This window comes from Oratosquilla oratoria, chromosome 17, assembly GCF_046742065.1.
Source record: "Oratosquilla oratoria isolate Oo_2021 chromosome 17, ASM4674206v1, whole genome shotgun sequence".
Classification (NCBI taxonomy): Eukaryota; Metazoa; Arthropoda; class Malacostraca; order Stomatopoda; family Squillidae; genus Oratosquilla; species Oratosquilla oratoria.
In genome coordinates this window covers 2,069,999-2,087,498 of record NC_134793.1, presented here as the reverse complement: position 1 = coordinate 2,087,498, position 17,500 = coordinate 2,069,999, and the positions used below count along the sequence as shown (strand labels likewise).

The 17,500-nt window shown below is 38.2% G+C and overlaps 1 protein-coding gene across 1 annotated transcript in view; it reads left to right on the top strand.

Annotated features, from left to right (window-relative positions):
- LOC143034701 (putative neural-cadherin 2) overlaps positions 1-17,500 on the top strand; it is a 160,349-nt gene that overhangs the window by 142,427 nt on the left and 422 nt on the right. The window contains exons 22-27 of the mRNA XM_076201070.1: positions 204-393; positions 686-828; positions 1,852-1,947; positions 12,941-13,300; positions 14,170-14,322; positions 15,234-17,500. The exon at positions 15,234-17,500 is cut by the window's right edge and continues 422 nt beyond it. Of these exons, the coding sequence (XP_076057185.1) occupies positions 204-393; positions 686-828; positions 1,852-1,947; positions 12,941-13,300; positions 14,170-14,322; positions 15,234-16,429 (2,138 nt within the window). The 3' untranslated portion in view covers positions 16,430-17,500. The remainder of the gene's footprint in view (positions 1-203; positions 394-685; positions 829-1,851; positions 1,948-12,940; positions 13,301-14,169; positions 14,323-15,233) is intronic.

Here is a 17,500-nt window from a genome sequence, read left to right as displayed (position 1 = left end):
TCTGTCAGTTGAGGCAAGCCGCTGTTTTATAGGCCGATGTTGCGTCGCCTCCCAGCCTAGTCAGGAATGTCGGGAACCAACGCTCGTGAAGCTCAAGACGGTATCCACTGGACTACAGCCTCCTTAACACAGTAAAACGGAGATCGATTACAACCGTCCGGTCTTTGAGTAACAATCACACTTTCAGATCCGGAACATTCCAGGTTGTATCGACGATGTCCGGTTGGCCGGTCACAGTCTTCCCCTTCCCCCGGTGACCAATCGGACCGACTGGGCTCAGGCTACCATGTTCAGGAACGTGCAGAGAACGTGTGTGTCCACTTCTGCTTGTGTGAACGTGTCCTGTCCATCGCCGTTCTCATGTGTGGATACATGGCGAAGCTACGAATGCGGGTAAAGATAATGTATCTTGTTAAATTTTGTTTCCCAATTTCTAATATCCTTAGTATGCTAAGCTCGCCTTGTTTAACCTCTATCCTACCTCCTTTTGTCTGAATATCATTCCCATATGCTTAGTCATGCCACTATTTATTCCATACTTGTAAATATTAAACATGCATGAGGACAACACACACCCATGTTTTAGCGTCAAATTGTCATTTTGTTTAGAAAAAGATTGATAAAAGTTTACTTGATATTTACGTCATATACCAAGATATTTGCTTCATCTGGTCTATCCTTTCAGTTGTCCGGAGGGTCAAAGTCTCTCTGAGGACCGTATCAGCTGCAGGGATCGGGATGAATGTGTCTGGGCGCCCTGTCTTCACGGAGGCTCCTGCGTCAATAAGGACCCTGGATATTCCTGCGTCTGTCCGGAGGGATTCATTGGTAAGTAAAGCTGAGTCCGCAAAACCTTTAAATGTATATGGCGATTACATAAACAATAATACTTTTGATCAACAACAAAGACTATCTAGTAATCATTTTTATCACTAATGCAACCGATTATTATCATACGTGCTAGTACTGCATACGAATAAACACACACACACACACACACACACACACACACACACACTTACACACACACACTTACACACACACACTTACACACACACACACACACACACACACACACACACACACACACACACACACACACACACACACACACACACACACACACACACACACACACACACACACACACACACACACACACACACGTACACACGAGCAACCCTGGAGGAACTCGCCCTCGGCACATACACTAAACACAACCTATACAGTGTGTGATAAAAAGGATTGAGACAACGTATGATATGAAATCAACATCACTGGCAACTGTAGCACCATTTCTCTTAAAAAACAGTTTTCGTCTGAATCCATATAACACATCAGCGTTCCTCCCCCTTCTTTTCCGTAGTGGCTCTCAGCTATTGTATTTACTGCTTCACATTCCCATTTCTTTTCTTTTTTTTTAACCTGAAGATATATTTAAAAAAAATCCTATGGCGTCGATGGATAAAGAGAGTGGAGTTGAGATCAGGTGAGTATAATGAATTGTGAACTTATGTGATCTCATCAAAATTGAGAGCGGGAAGGTGCACTATCGTGATGAATCCGCCAATCTCTTCATTTCACAACAGAGTACGCTTTTCAAAAGACTCCAAATGTTAATGTAATGTTCATAATTGACTGTCTATGTTGGTGGAGCACTTTCTCGAACAAGCGCCCTATGAGGCTTGTGATGTGCTGGTGGCGTAATCGGAATCGATAAATGTGAGTTACCTGACCCAAGCGCAAAGGACAAAAGCTCCTCATCCACAGGTACTTAGCGCCTCCGCGTAGGATCCTCACCCTCCTTGAAATGTCATATAACGTTTGTATGACTTCATGTTCTTCTTACAGGACCCCACTGCCAGCTTTCGACCCGAGATGAATCCACGTTTTCCCTCTCCATGGGGGCGGTGGCAGCCATTATTATCTGGTGTGCCTTCCTCCTCTGTAAGTCTTGCTAGTCTTGGATGCGTTTTTATTGTGTGCACTGATTCAACTCTAAGTGTCCTGTTGTATTCCCTCAGCTGAATTGAAATTTACTTATTACCATTATCGTCATTGCCTTTATAATTTATTACTCCTACCATTACTTTTACCAGTTATCATTACTATACCTTCTCATTACTCATCATTTTTGCCAATATTATTTTAATCCACTTCCATTACATGCTGCTATTACCATTACTACTTATTGCCAATTCTATTACCATACATTGTCATTAATATTAACATTACTATTACCTCACATTACTAATTACCATACATTTCAATACTATTACCATACATTACCATTACTATTATCATTTATTGTCATTACTATGAGAGGGTTTACACGGTCTAACAGTTCGTCGAACGCTGTTCGACTGACACGGGTTTAAAGTGATGTGTGAACGGGGTATTTGGTTGTCGAACACGTTGGTTAAACCCCAAATACCCCGTTCACACATTCACACAACACTTTAAACACGTGTCTGTCGAACCACGTTCGACGAACCGTTAGACCGGGTAAACTCCCTCCATTACCATCCATTGTCATTACTATTACCATCTATTGCCAATACTCTTACCATCCATTTTCATTACTATCATTACTATTACCATCCATTACTATTACCATTTATTGTCATTACTATTACCATCCATTATCATTATCATTAGCATCTATTGCCATTACTATTACCGTCTACTGCCATTACTATTACCATCCATTGTCATTATCATACATTGCCATTACTATTACCATCCATTGCCATTACTATTACCATCTATTACCATCCATTGTCATTACTATTACCATCTACTGCCATTACTATTACCATCCATTATCATACATTGCCATTACTATTACCATCCATTGCCATTACTATTACCATCTATTACCATCCATTGTCATTACTATTACCATCCATTATCACTACTTTTACCATCCATTATCATTACTATTACTATCCATTATCATTACTATTACCATCCATTGTCATTACTATTACCATCCATTGTCATTACTATTACCGTCCATTATCACCACTATTACCATCCATTATCACTACTATTACCATCCATTGCCATTACTATTACCATCTACTGCCATTACTATTACCATCCATTATCATACATTGCCATTACTATTACCATCCATTATCATTACTATTACTATCCATTATCATTACTATTACCATCCATTATCATTACTATTACCATTCATTATCATTACTATTATAATTACTATCCATTGCCATTACTATTATCATTACTATTACCATCCATTATCATTACTATTACCATTCATTATCATTACTATTATAATTACTATTACTATCCATTGTCATTACTATTACCACCATTGTCATTACTATTACCATCCATTGTCATTACTATTACCATTTATTGTCATTACTATTACCATCCATTGCCATTACTATTACCATCTACTGCCATTACTATTACCATCCATTGTCATTACTATTACCATCCATTGCCATTACTATTATCATTACTATTACCATCCATTATCATTACTATTACCATTCATTATCATTACTATTATAATTACTATCCATTGCCATTACTATTATCATTATTATTACCATCCATTATCATTACTATTACCATTCATTATCATTACTATTATAATTACTATTACTATCCATTGCCATTACTATTACCATCCATTGCCATTACTATTACCATCCATTGTCATTACTATTACCATTTATTGTCATTACTATTACCATCTATTAACATTACTATTACCATCTACTGCCATTACTATTACCATCCATTGTCATTACTATTACCATACATTGCCATTACTATTACCATCCATTGCCATTACTATTACCATCCATTGCCATTACTATTATCATTACTATTACCATCCATTATCATTACCATTACCATTCATTATCATTATAATTACTATCCATTGCCATTACTATTATCATTACTATTACCATCCATTATCATTACTATTACCATTCATTATCATTGATAATTACTATCCATTGCCATTACTATTACCATCTATTGTCATTACTATTACCATCCATTCTCATTACTATTACCATACATTGTCATTACTATTACCATACATTGCCATTACTATTACCATCCATTACTATTACTATTACCATCCATTGCCATTACTATTATCATTACTATTACCATCCATTATCATTACCATTACCATTCATTATCATTATAATTACTATCCATTGCCATTACTATTATCATTACTATTACCATCCATTATCATTACTATTACCATACATTGTCATTACTATTACCATACATTGCCATTACTATTACCATCCATTACTATTACTATTACCATCCATTGCCATTACTATTATCATTACTATTACCATCCATTATCATTACCATTACCATTCATTATCATTATAATTACTATCCATTGCCATTACTATTATCATTACTATTACCATCCATTATCATTACTATTACCATTCATTATCATTACTATTATAATTACTATTACTATCCATTGCCATTACTATTACCATCCATTGCCATTACTATTACCATCCATTGTCATTACTATTACCATATATTGTCATTACTATTACCATCCATTGCCATTACTATTACCATCTACTGCCATTACTATTACCATCCATTGTCATTACTATTACCATACATTGCCATTACTATTACCATCCATTGCCATTACTATTATCATTACTATTACCATCCATTATCATTACTACTACCATTCATTATCATTACTATTATAATTACTATCCATTGCCATTACTATTATCATTATTATTACCATCCATTATCATTACTATTACCATTCATTATCATTACTATTATAATTACTATTACTATCCATTGCCATTACTATTACCATCCATTGCCATTACTATTACCATCCATTGTCATTACTATTATCATTACTATTACCATCCATTATCATTACTATTACCATTCATTATCATTACTATTATAATTACTATCCATTGCCATTACTATTATCATTACTATTACCATCCATTATCATTACTATTACCATTCATTATCATTGATAATTACTATCCATTGCCATTACTATTACCATCTATTGTCATTACTATTACCATCCATTCTCATTACTATTACCATACATTGTCATTACTATTACCATACATTGCCATTACTATTACCATCCATTACTATTACTATTACCATCCATTGCCATTACTATTATCATTACTATTACCATCCATTATCATTACCATTACCATTCATTATCATTATTACTATCCATTGCCATTACTATTATTATTACCATCCATTATCATTACTATTACCATACATTGTCATTACTATTACCATACATTGCCATTACTATTACCATCCATTACTATTACTATTACCATCCATTGCCATTACTATTATCATTACTATTACCATCCATTATCATTACCATTACCATTCATTATCATTATAATTACTATCCATTGCCATTACTATTATCATTACTATTACCATCCATTATCATTACTATTACCATTCATTATCATTACTATTATAATTACTATTACTATCCATTGCCATTACTATTACCATCCATTCTCATTACTATTACCATCCATTCTCATTACTATTACCATACATTGTCATTACTATTACCATCCATTGCCATTACTATTACCATCTACTGCCATTACTATTACCATCCATTGTCATTACTATTACCATACATTGCCATTACTATTACCATCCATTGCCATTACTATTATCATTACTATTACCATCCATTGTCATTACTATTACCATACATTGCCATTACTATTACCATCCATTGCCATTACTATTATCATCCATTACTATTACTATTACCATCCATTGCCATTACTATTATCATTACTATTACCATCCATTATCATTACCATTACCATTCATTATCATTATAATTACTATCCATTGCCATTACTATTATCATTACTATTACCATCCATTATCATTACTATTACCATTCATTATCATTATTATAATTACTATTACTATCCATTGCCATTACTATTACCATCCATTGTCATTACTATTACCATCCATTGTCATTACTATTAACATTTATTTTCATTACTATTACAATCCATTGCCATTACTATTAACATCTTCTGCAATTACTATTAACATCCATTGTCATTACTATTACCATCCATTGACATTACCATACATTGCCATTACTATTACCATCCATTGCCATTACTATTATCATTACTATTACCATCCATTATCATTACTATTACCATTCATTATCATTACTATTATAATTACTATCCATTGCCATTACTATTATCATTATTATTACCATCCATTATCATTAGTATTACCATTCATTATCATTACTATTATAATTACTATTACTATCCATTGCCATTACTATTACCATCCATTGCCATTACTATTACCATCCATTGTCATTACTATTATCATTACTATTACCATCCATTATCATTACTATTACCATCCATTATCATTACTATTACCATACATTGCCATTACTATTACCATCCATTACTATTACTATTACCATCCATTGCCATTACTATTATCATTACTATTACCATCCATTATCATTACCATTACCATTCATTATCATTATAATTACTATCCATTGCCATTACTATTATCATTACTATTACCATCCATTATCATTACTATTACCATTCATTATCATTACTATTATAATTACTATTACTATCCATTGCCATTACTATTACCATCCATTGTCATTACTATTACCATCCATTGTCATTACTATTACCATATATTGTCATTACTATTACCATCCATTGCCATTACTATTACCATCTACTGCCATTACTATTACCATCCATTGTCATTACTATTACCATACATTGCCATTACTATTACCATCCATTGCCATTACTATTATATTACTATTACCATCTACTGCCATTACTATTACCATCCATTGTCATTACTATTACCATACATTGCCATTACTATTACCATCCATTATTACTAATACCATCCATTGCCATTACTATTATCATTACTATTACCATCCATTATCATTACCATTACCATTCATTATCATTATTATAATTACTATCCATTGCCATTACTATTATCATTACTATTACCATCCATTATCATTACTATTACCATTCATTATCATTACTATTATAATTACTATTACTATCCATTGCCATTACTATTACCATCCATTGCCATTACTATTACCATCCATTGTCATTACTATTACCATATATTGTCATTACTATTACCATCCATTGCCATTACTATTACCATCTACTGCCATTACTATTACCATCCATTGTCATTACTATTACCATACATTGCCATTACTATTACCATCCATTGCCATTACTATTATCATTACTATTACCATCCATTATCATTACTATTACCATTCATTATCATTACTATTATAATTACTATCCATTGCCATTACTATTATCATTACTATTACCATCCATTATCATTACTATTACCATTCATTATCATTACTATTATAATTACTATTACTATCCATTGCCATTACTATTACCATCCATTGCCATTACTATTACCATCCATTATCATTACTATTACCATTCATTATCATTACTATTATAATTACTATTACTATCCATTGTCATTACTATTACCACCATTGTCATTACTATTACCATCCATTGTCATTACTATTACCATTTATTGTCATTACTATTACCATCCATTGCCATTACTATTACCATCTACTGCCATTACTATTACCATCCATTGTCATTACTATTACCATACATTGCCATTACTATTACCATCCATTATTACTATTACCATCCATTGTCATTACTATTACCATACATTGCCATTACTATTACCATCCATTGCCATTACTATTATCATCCATTACTATTACTATTACCATCCATTGCCATTACTATTATCATTACTATTACCATCCATTATCATTACCATTACCATTCATTATCATTATTATAATTACTATCCATTGCCATTACTATTATCATTACTATTACCATCCATTATCATTACTATTACCATTCATTATCATTACTATTATAATTACTATTACTATCCATTGCCATTACTATTACCATCCATTGCCATTACTATTACCATCCATTGTCATTACTATTACCATATATTGTCATTACTATTACCATCCATTGCCATTACTATTACCATCTACTGCCATTACTATTACCATCCATTGTCATTACTATTACCATACGTTGCCATTACTATTACCATCCATTGCCATTACTATTATCATTACTATTACCATCCATTATCATTACTACTACCATTCATTATCATTACTATTATAATTACTATCCATTGCCATTACTATTATCATTATTATTACCATCCATTATCATTAGTATTACCATTCATTATCATTACTATTATAATTACTATTACTATCCATTGCCATTACTATTACCATCCATTGCCATTACTATTACCATCCATTGTCATTACTATTATCATTACTATTACCATCCATTATCATTACTATTACCATCCATTATCATTACTATTACCATTCATTATCATTACTATTATAATTACTATTACTATCCATTGCCATTACTATTATCATTAAAATTAACATCCATTAACATTACTATTAACATACATTATCATTAGTAAATACTATCCATTGCCATTACTAATATCATTACTATTACCATCCATTATCATTACTATTACCATTCATTATCATTACTATTATAATTACTATTACTATCCATTGCCATTACTATTACCATCCATTGTCATTACTATTACCATATATTGTCATTACTATTACCATCCATTGCCATTACTATTACCATCCATTGCCATTACTATTACCATCTACTGCCATTACTATTACCATCCATTGTCATTACTATTACCATACATTGCCATTACTATTACCATCCATTGCCATTACTATTATCATTACTATTACCATCCATTATCATTACTACTACCATTCATTATCATTACTATTACCATCCATTGCCATTACTATTATCATCCATTACTATTACTATTACCATCCATTGCCATTACTATTATCATTACTATTACCATCCATTATCATTACCATTACCATTCATTATCATTATAATTACTATCCATTGCCATTACTATTATCATTACTATTACCATCCATTATCATTACTATTACCATTCATTATCATTACTATTATAATTACTATTACTATCCATTGCCATTACTATTACCATCCATTGCCATTACTATTACCATCCATTGTCATTACTATTACCATATATTGTCATTACTATTACCATCCATTGCCATTACTATTACCATCTACTGCCATTACTATTACCATCCATTGTCATTACTATTACCATACATTGCCATTACTATTACCATCCATTGCCATTACTATTATCATTACTATTACCATCCATTATCATTACTACTACCATTCATTATCATTACTATTATAATTACTATCCATTGCCATTACTATTATCATTACTATTACCATCCATTATCATTACTACTACCATTCATTATCATTACTATTATAATTACTATCCATTGCCATTACTATTATTATTACCATCCATTATCATTACTATTACCATTACTATTACCATCCATTATCATTACTATTACCATTCATTATCATTACTATTATAATTACTATCCATTGCCATTACTATTATCATTACTATTACCATCCATTATTACTATTACCATTCATCATTAATAATTACTATCCATTGCCATTACTATTACCATCTATTGTCATTACTATTACCATCCATTCTCATTACTATTACCATACATTGTCATTACTATTACCATACATTGCCATTACTATTACCATCCGTTATTACTATTATAATTACTGTGACCATCTATTGCCATTACTATCCATTGTCATTACCATTACTATTACCATCCATTGCTATTACAAATACTTCCCAGTACTATTACCGTCTATTGTCTATTACCATTAAAAGTTTATCGAAATAAGCACCATGTGAGGACGGAGCCATTAATACGTTTCGCTAGTTACAGCTTTCTCAAGTACATCGTTGTATTACACATGACATTGAATATTAGGAAAGGTTGAGAAGGTGGACCAAATGTCTGGGAACAAGAGAGGATAAGGATAAGATGGAACAATTGGCTGTGTAAAGAACATTTGCTCGCACCCAAGGAACAAAACGAAGAAGGGTGAGCAAATGTCTTCCGAGGGTGGATAACGACTATGAGAGGAAAAAAAAGGGGGTTAGGGGGTTTAGGGGGGTAGGGGTGGGTTAGGTGGATTAGGAGGGGGTTAGGGGGTAGGGTGCTAGGGGGTAGGGTGCTAGGGGGTAGGGTGCTAGGGGGTAGGGTGCTAGGGGGTAGGGTGCTAGGGGGTAGGGTGCTAGGGGGTAGGGTGCTAGGGGGTAGGGTGCTAGGGGGTAGGGTGCTAGGGGGTAGGGTGTTAGGGGGTAGGGTGTTAGGGGGTATGGTGTTAGGGGGTAGGGTGTTAGGGGGTAGGGTGTTAGGGGGTAGGGGGTGTTAGGGGGTTAGGGGGGAGGGTGGGTTAGGGGGATAGGGGGTTAGGGGGTTAGGGTTAGGGGGGGTTAGGGTGTTAGGGGGGGTTAGGGTGTTAGGGGGGTTAGGGTGTTAGTTAGGGTGTAGGGGGGGGTTAGGGTGTTAGGGAAGGGTTAGGGGGTTAGGGAGGGGTTAGAGGGTTAGGGGATTAGGGAGTTAGGGAAGGGTTAGGGGTTAAGGAGGGGTTAGGGGGTTAGAGAGGGGTTGGGGGTTAGGGTGTTAGGGGGTAGGGTGTTAGGGGGGTTAGGGGGGGGGGTTAGGGGGTAGGGTGTTAGGGGGGTTAGGGGGTAGGGTGTTGGGGGGGTTAGGGGGTAGGGTGTTGGGGGGGTTAGGGGGTAGGGTGTTAGGGGGTAGGTTAGGGGGTAGGGTGTTAGGGGAGGTTAGGGGGTAGGGTGTTAGGGGAGGTTAGGGGGTAGGGTGTTAGGGCGGGTAGGGTGTTAGGGGGGTTAGGGGGTAGGGTGTTAGGGGGGGTTAGGGGGTAGGGTGTTAGGGGGGTTAGGGGGTAGGGTGTTAGGGGGTAGGGTGTTAGGGGGGTAGGGGGGTAGGGTGTTAGGGGGGGTAGGGTGTTAGGGGGGGTAGGGTGTTAGGGGGGGTTAGGGGGTAGGGTGGTAGGGGGGGGCAACTAGGGATACCTTAACATTTTGTTGGCAATGGGTATTAAAAGAATTAGGTGGGGGACAAGATATTGAACATGCCCCTACTTTGTTCAATTGTGTTGGTTCGTTGTATGAGGGCTACTTCCAAACATTTTCTACGTATCTTGTCGTGTTCACGTAAAAGAAGGTCTGCATTTTCCCAGTCCATCAAGTGGTTGCTACTGTTCCTGTGTGCAACACACACGTTGGTGGTGACATCATGGCGGACATCGTATCGGTGTTCTTGTATCCGGGTTTTTAGATCGCGTGATGTTTCCTCAATGTAGGATTTTTCACATCCCAAGCACGGAATTCTGTAAACACCTGTTTTTTTTTCTTTCTTTCTTTTTTCTTTTTTTTTTTTTGTCTCCTCTGGCACAGTACTTCCAAGTTGGTGGTTTTTAGAATACGAGTCAGGTTGATAGCGAATTCGCTGGTTGGTTACACGAGACGTTTGGCTATTCTCCCCTGCTGCCTACCGCCTTCCAGAAAATTAATGGCCTGTTTTCTGCATCTATCAACAAGGAAATCTGGAAATTCTAATTCAAAAAAGTTCCCCTGATATACCTGCACTCTTCTTCTAAGTATTCTTCACTGCATATTCTGAGTGCCCTAAGGAAGGCCTATCACTACTCCTTTCTTGACCTTGATGTCACGGTGGGAGCAGAGATTAATTAAATCGTTTTTGTTAGTGGGTTTATGTATACCTTAAATCGCATGTGGTTACCATGTTTTCAGTATGCAGAAGTCCCACTAACAAAAACGAGCTAATGTTCTTCACCCGGCCAGTTGTTCCATCTTATCCTTAACCTCTCCTGTTCCTAGACATTTGCTCCACCTTCTCCTTAACCTTTCCTAATATTCAGTGACCTTCCTCCCTTCCCTCCTTCCCTTCCCCTGTTCACCCAGTTCTTCTTATTTAATCTCAGTCCTGTGTATTACGACCATGTACCTGAAAAAGCTGTAAGAAGCGAAACGTCGTACTAATAAAGCCTCCGTCCTCATTTGTCGTGTTTATTTCGACAGACTTGTCGGCAACTGCCACTTTCATACAGATCACCAATTGTTACCATTACTATTCATTCTCATGACTCCGACCAGTTTTTACTCTTGCCATTAGTATCCATGTGTGTGTGTGCGTGTGTGTGTGCGTGTGTGTGCGCGCGCGTGTGTGCGTGTACGTGCGTGTGTGCGCGTATATATGTTGTGATATTTCGCGTTTACGTTCTCTCTTTGGACACGCGAGAGAAAACGAACAGAGTAAATGAGTAACTTAATAATAACCACAGTAATCATTATCCCTAAACATTATATATAACATGTTTTCATGATCTTTTTATTATTTTTACATCATTATACTAAGCTATATTAACATTTTATTTATTAGTTTATTTCTACTTAGTGGTTTATAACAATGTCACTTCAAATTGAAAACTCACCAAAAGGTTGACATTGTTTCATAAGGGACTTCAATGGATATAACCCATTTACTGATATTTTGGAGTTATCCCTAGTATATCATCATATTTCCTCCTGTGACTCAGTCTATATTCCTTACATTTGTTTAATTCTCTTGTACTGGTTATTGCTTTGTGCGTATGTGTGTGTCTGTATGTGTGTGTGTGTCTGTATGTGTGTTTGTGCCTGTATGTGTGTGTGTCTGTATGTGTGTATGTGTGTGTGTGTATATATATATGTATATATACATTTTTTTCTGTTTTCTCAGTGGTCATCGTCGCCTATGTGGTCCACCAACACTACCGTCACCGAGCAGCACTCCGGAAGAACCTTGGAGACATTCGAGAGGACATTCTCCACTACAAACAGCAACAGCAACAACAACACAGATCATCGTCTTCACCCTCGTCTTCTCCGCCACCACCTCTCCCGCCCCACATGACCCTCCATGGCAGGCAGTGCCCCAATCACCATCTCGCTACCACCACCACCACCATCACCACTATCACCACCACCTCCACCACCACCACGCCTTCCTCCACTGTGGCGAATGTGGTGGAGCTGAGAGTCCAACAAGAGCCCAGAGCTAATGGTAGACCGGCTTGGAGTAGAAAAACCAACATTGCAGGTAAGAGACAGATGTAGACATGAAAATGAATGAATCTAATCAAGCAGCGTGTATGTGTGTCCTTGTAAATATGTGTAACTCCGTGTTTGTGTGCCTGTATGTGTGTGTGAATGTGTGTCTGTGTGCCTGCGTGTGTGTGACTGCGTGTCTGTGAGCCTGCGCGTGGCTGTACGTGACTGAGCGTGCCTGAGCGTGCATGCACATGGCTGTGCGTTCCTGCGTGTGGCTGCACGTTCCTCCGCGTGCCTGCGGTTACCTGTGTATGTCTGTGTGTGTGTTTGTATATGTGTATATGTATATATATATATATATATATGTGTGTGTGTGTGTGTGTGTGTGTGTGTGTGTGTGTGTGTGTGTGTGTGTGTGTGTGTGTGTGTGTGTGTGTGTGTTTGTGTGCGTGCGTGCGTGTGTGTGTGTGTGTGTGTGTGTGTGTGTGTGTGTGTGTGTGTGTGTGTGTGTGTGTGTGTGTGTGTGTGTGTGTGAGAGAGTCTGTATGTGTGTGTGTGTGTGTGTGTGTGTGTGTGTGTGTGTGTGTGTGTGTGTGTGTGTGTGTGTGTGTGTGTGTGTGTGTGTGTGTGTGTGTGTGTGTGTGTGTGTGTGTGTGTGTGTGTGTGCGTTCCTGTGTATGTGCGTGTCTGTGTGCCTATGTGTCTGTATGTGTGTCTGTCTGTGCATGTATGTGTGTGTACGTGTGTGTGTGTGTGTGTGTGTGTGTGTGTGTGTGTGTGTGTGTGTGTGTGTGTGTGTGTGTGTGTGTGTGTGTGTGTGTGTGTGTGTGTGTGTGTGTGTGTGTCCACGAGTTAACATATGTATATTTTTCCAAATCCCTCCTCATTTCGTCTAAAACTTCATTTCTGTCTTCACAGACGTTGACATCTTGAAGGTGGAGGCTGCTTCGACAAGTAGTGGGAGCGTGGAGCGTTGTGGCTGCCCTCACCTGCCCTCCATCGACGACCTCCGCTACTACGCCTACGAAGGGGACGCCAGCTCGCCCGGTTCTCTCTCCTCCTGTTGCTCAGGTGCGCATACTTAAACAATATGCAAGTTCTTTCCCATGGTCCGAGAGCTCTAGTAAACTTCAATTTCCGTCTTTTTTCTTTATGTCCTCTTCGTCCTCTTCGTCTTCGTTTTCTTCGGCTTCTTCACCTTCACCTTCATCTTCATCATCATTTTTGTCTTTCTTTTCTTTCGCTATCATTGGTGGTTTTACTACAAATAGTAATATGATCATCTATCAATTATTTAGGGGTGAGCAATCATCAGCCATTTAAGAGTGGTGCAAGAAAAGAAAAAAATAACTTTGGAGGAACTAAAGATGTGATTTTATAACAAGAATATTGAAGAGAAGAATAAGAAGGAACTGGAGAAATAAAAATGGAAAATATGGTTGCCGGGCGGACTAGAACGCTAATGTCTGTAGTCAAAAAGCCAAAGATAGGTGGTTCGAATTTGCTAGAATTAGCAGATGACGTCTGCAAATTTGTGTTGTCTAAAGGGGTTTGGATCTTTTCCAGTGAGGTTAGATCCCTCTCATGGTGGCTGGATTCTTTCTTTTGAGGATTTGAATCCTTGAAGAATGTAATCCCATAAAGAGGGATCAAACCCCATTAAAAATGGGTCCAACCCCATTAAGAATTATCCAATCACGTTTTTAGAATCCAATCCCCTTAAATCCATGATGGTACCTGAAGGTGGTGGTTCTGCAATGTGAACGTCAGGGAGAATCGACCCCTTATCTCTCATAACTTCTTTTGCCACAGATTTATTTTCCCTTCTCTACTCGACTCTTCCCTTTACACTCCCCTTTCCATTGAAACATTGAAAAAAATAACAACTGAATAGTCTGCATTATTAAAATAAAGCCAATAACTTGGTTCTTAATGTTAGTATACTAGAAATGAGACTCATAAATCTGTTTGTGTCTTTGCAGGTGCCGAGGCTGGTGGCGAACCGAAGCTCCTTGGAGGTTTCCAGGAAGTTGCAGCCCTTCTGAACTGCCTCTCCAATGACTCCCAGCGCCCACAGGCTTCCTCCTCCTCCCAAGACCAGACGATCAAAGACAAGGTTCTTCCAATACCGGACGTGTCCCAGAGCGCAAAGGAATGCACGAGGGAATGCACACAGATCACTCTTGAGAACCACAGTCCCATTCTAAAGACCAAAGGAAAGTGCCAAGTCTCAAAGACCGGGCAGCATTTGGAAGTCCCGTCCGTGTCCAAGAACATCCCTCTAGTCGTGCCCCCTGCCCCAAGGCCAGCGGAGCGCAGACTATCTCAACCGAGATTTACAGAGTTGGGGAACCCTGTATGTACTTCGGGACTCAAGGACTCCCGCGTGGGGGCGGACGGAACTCAAACCATCCATTATTCTTTAAGAAGATCAGGATCCCCTGGAAGTCCTTCTCACCGCCATACTCTTTTCCAGTGCCTTGCCAATCCTCCCACTTGTCCCAAATGTCGTCTAGACGGGGGACAGCAGCAACGACAAATGTCCTCCTGGAACAGTTTGTCCTCGAGCAGTCCACAACCGGCGAGAAGAGAGACGGTGGTGCTCACTGTTCCCTGCAAGGACGCCCCTATTTCTAAAAATACCAATTCAAAGGACCCACCTTTGAGTGGCCCCTCAGTAAGTCCTTCACTAGATAATCCTTCTTTGTGCACTATTCTTAATCCTACCCATCTAGCCATAAGTTCCGCGAGCGCCCTTAACGAGCCCTCGTTAACCCAACAACCTACATCAGCGTCCTCACCCAGTACTTCCCTCACGTGTCGAGCCTGCAAATCAGCTTATCCTCCTGAGCCCCAGAGCACAGATCTCACCTCTTTCAGTATAGCTACGCTCCCAAGACGCGGATACATCCAAAGACCCAACCCGGAGACCGCGTCTTCTACCTATACTACCAGTTTCGGTGGAGGACCTGTGCCCCGGCAACCGATGTCGCCTCGACCGCCCACGCCTGTAAGAGGTAGAGACTCGCCCCGACCTTCACCAACACCTACACCACACCCCACTTCTCCAAGACGTTGTGGGCAGGGACCAGGCACCGCAGGTGGAGGCGTGGTTAGGCAAGAAGGGATGAACACGTCATCGGTACCAACATATAATATTAAGACTTGTAAGCACTGATCAACAGATAAGATATAGCCCTTACCATACTCATAAGCATCTCTCTCTCTCTCTCTCTCTCTCTCTCTCTCTCTCTCTCTCTCTCTCTCTCTCTCTCTCTCTCTCTCTCTCTCTCTCTCTCTCTCTCTCTCTCTCTCTCTCTCTCTCTCTCTCTCTCTCTCTCTCTCTCTCTTTCTTTCTCTTTCTTTCTCTCTTTCTCTCTCTGTCTTTACATACAAATGTTTGTTCATTTTAGTTTCCCTTTAAACCACTTATTTTTCTATAGAGAGAAAAGGTGTTTACCATTATGTCTGTTTACTATGGCATTGGGCTACATCTCATGTACGTCAAATAATTGGTCAGAGGAAAATGATTGTAACTTTTGTATGAAGTGAACTTACATGTATGGGATTTAATCAGCTCAACACTCCACGTTCAACTAACAACCATAGTTAATAAAGTGGGAAAGAATATTACATCCGAATGTGTTCTCTCACTCACACACACACACACACACACACACACACACACACACACACACACACACACACACACACACACACACACACACACACACACACACACACACAAAATATTCTGCGTGTATTTAAAAACAAGGGAATCAGTGAACATTGATGTTATTTCCAAGGAAAGGGGCATTCCAAGATCCACAAGCACAGGAACATGGCACAGATAAACATACACAGAAAATATCTGGAACCAGCCCACTGAGAAATTAACACACCATTCACAAAAACATACCCCAACAAAACCCCTCCGAAGTTTGACAGTAATTCTACGGTATCGTTGTCTGCTATAAGATGGCGCAATAGTATACGAGATTATTACAGAATGTGGATGTAATAGGAACTGAAACAACTGACCGGGCCTGGAATCTCGGCAGACATCTATGGGTCCGGTCATTGGCTGTTGCCGGGTGTTGCTTGGTTCTTGAAAAGGAGATCGAATAGCTATAAAAGAAAATAATATGATTTGGCATATTTCCAACATAGCTCGAGATCAAGGACGACCACGCCATCTATAACAAGACACGGTATCACGACATTGTAGTCGAGCTTCGAAATACGGGTT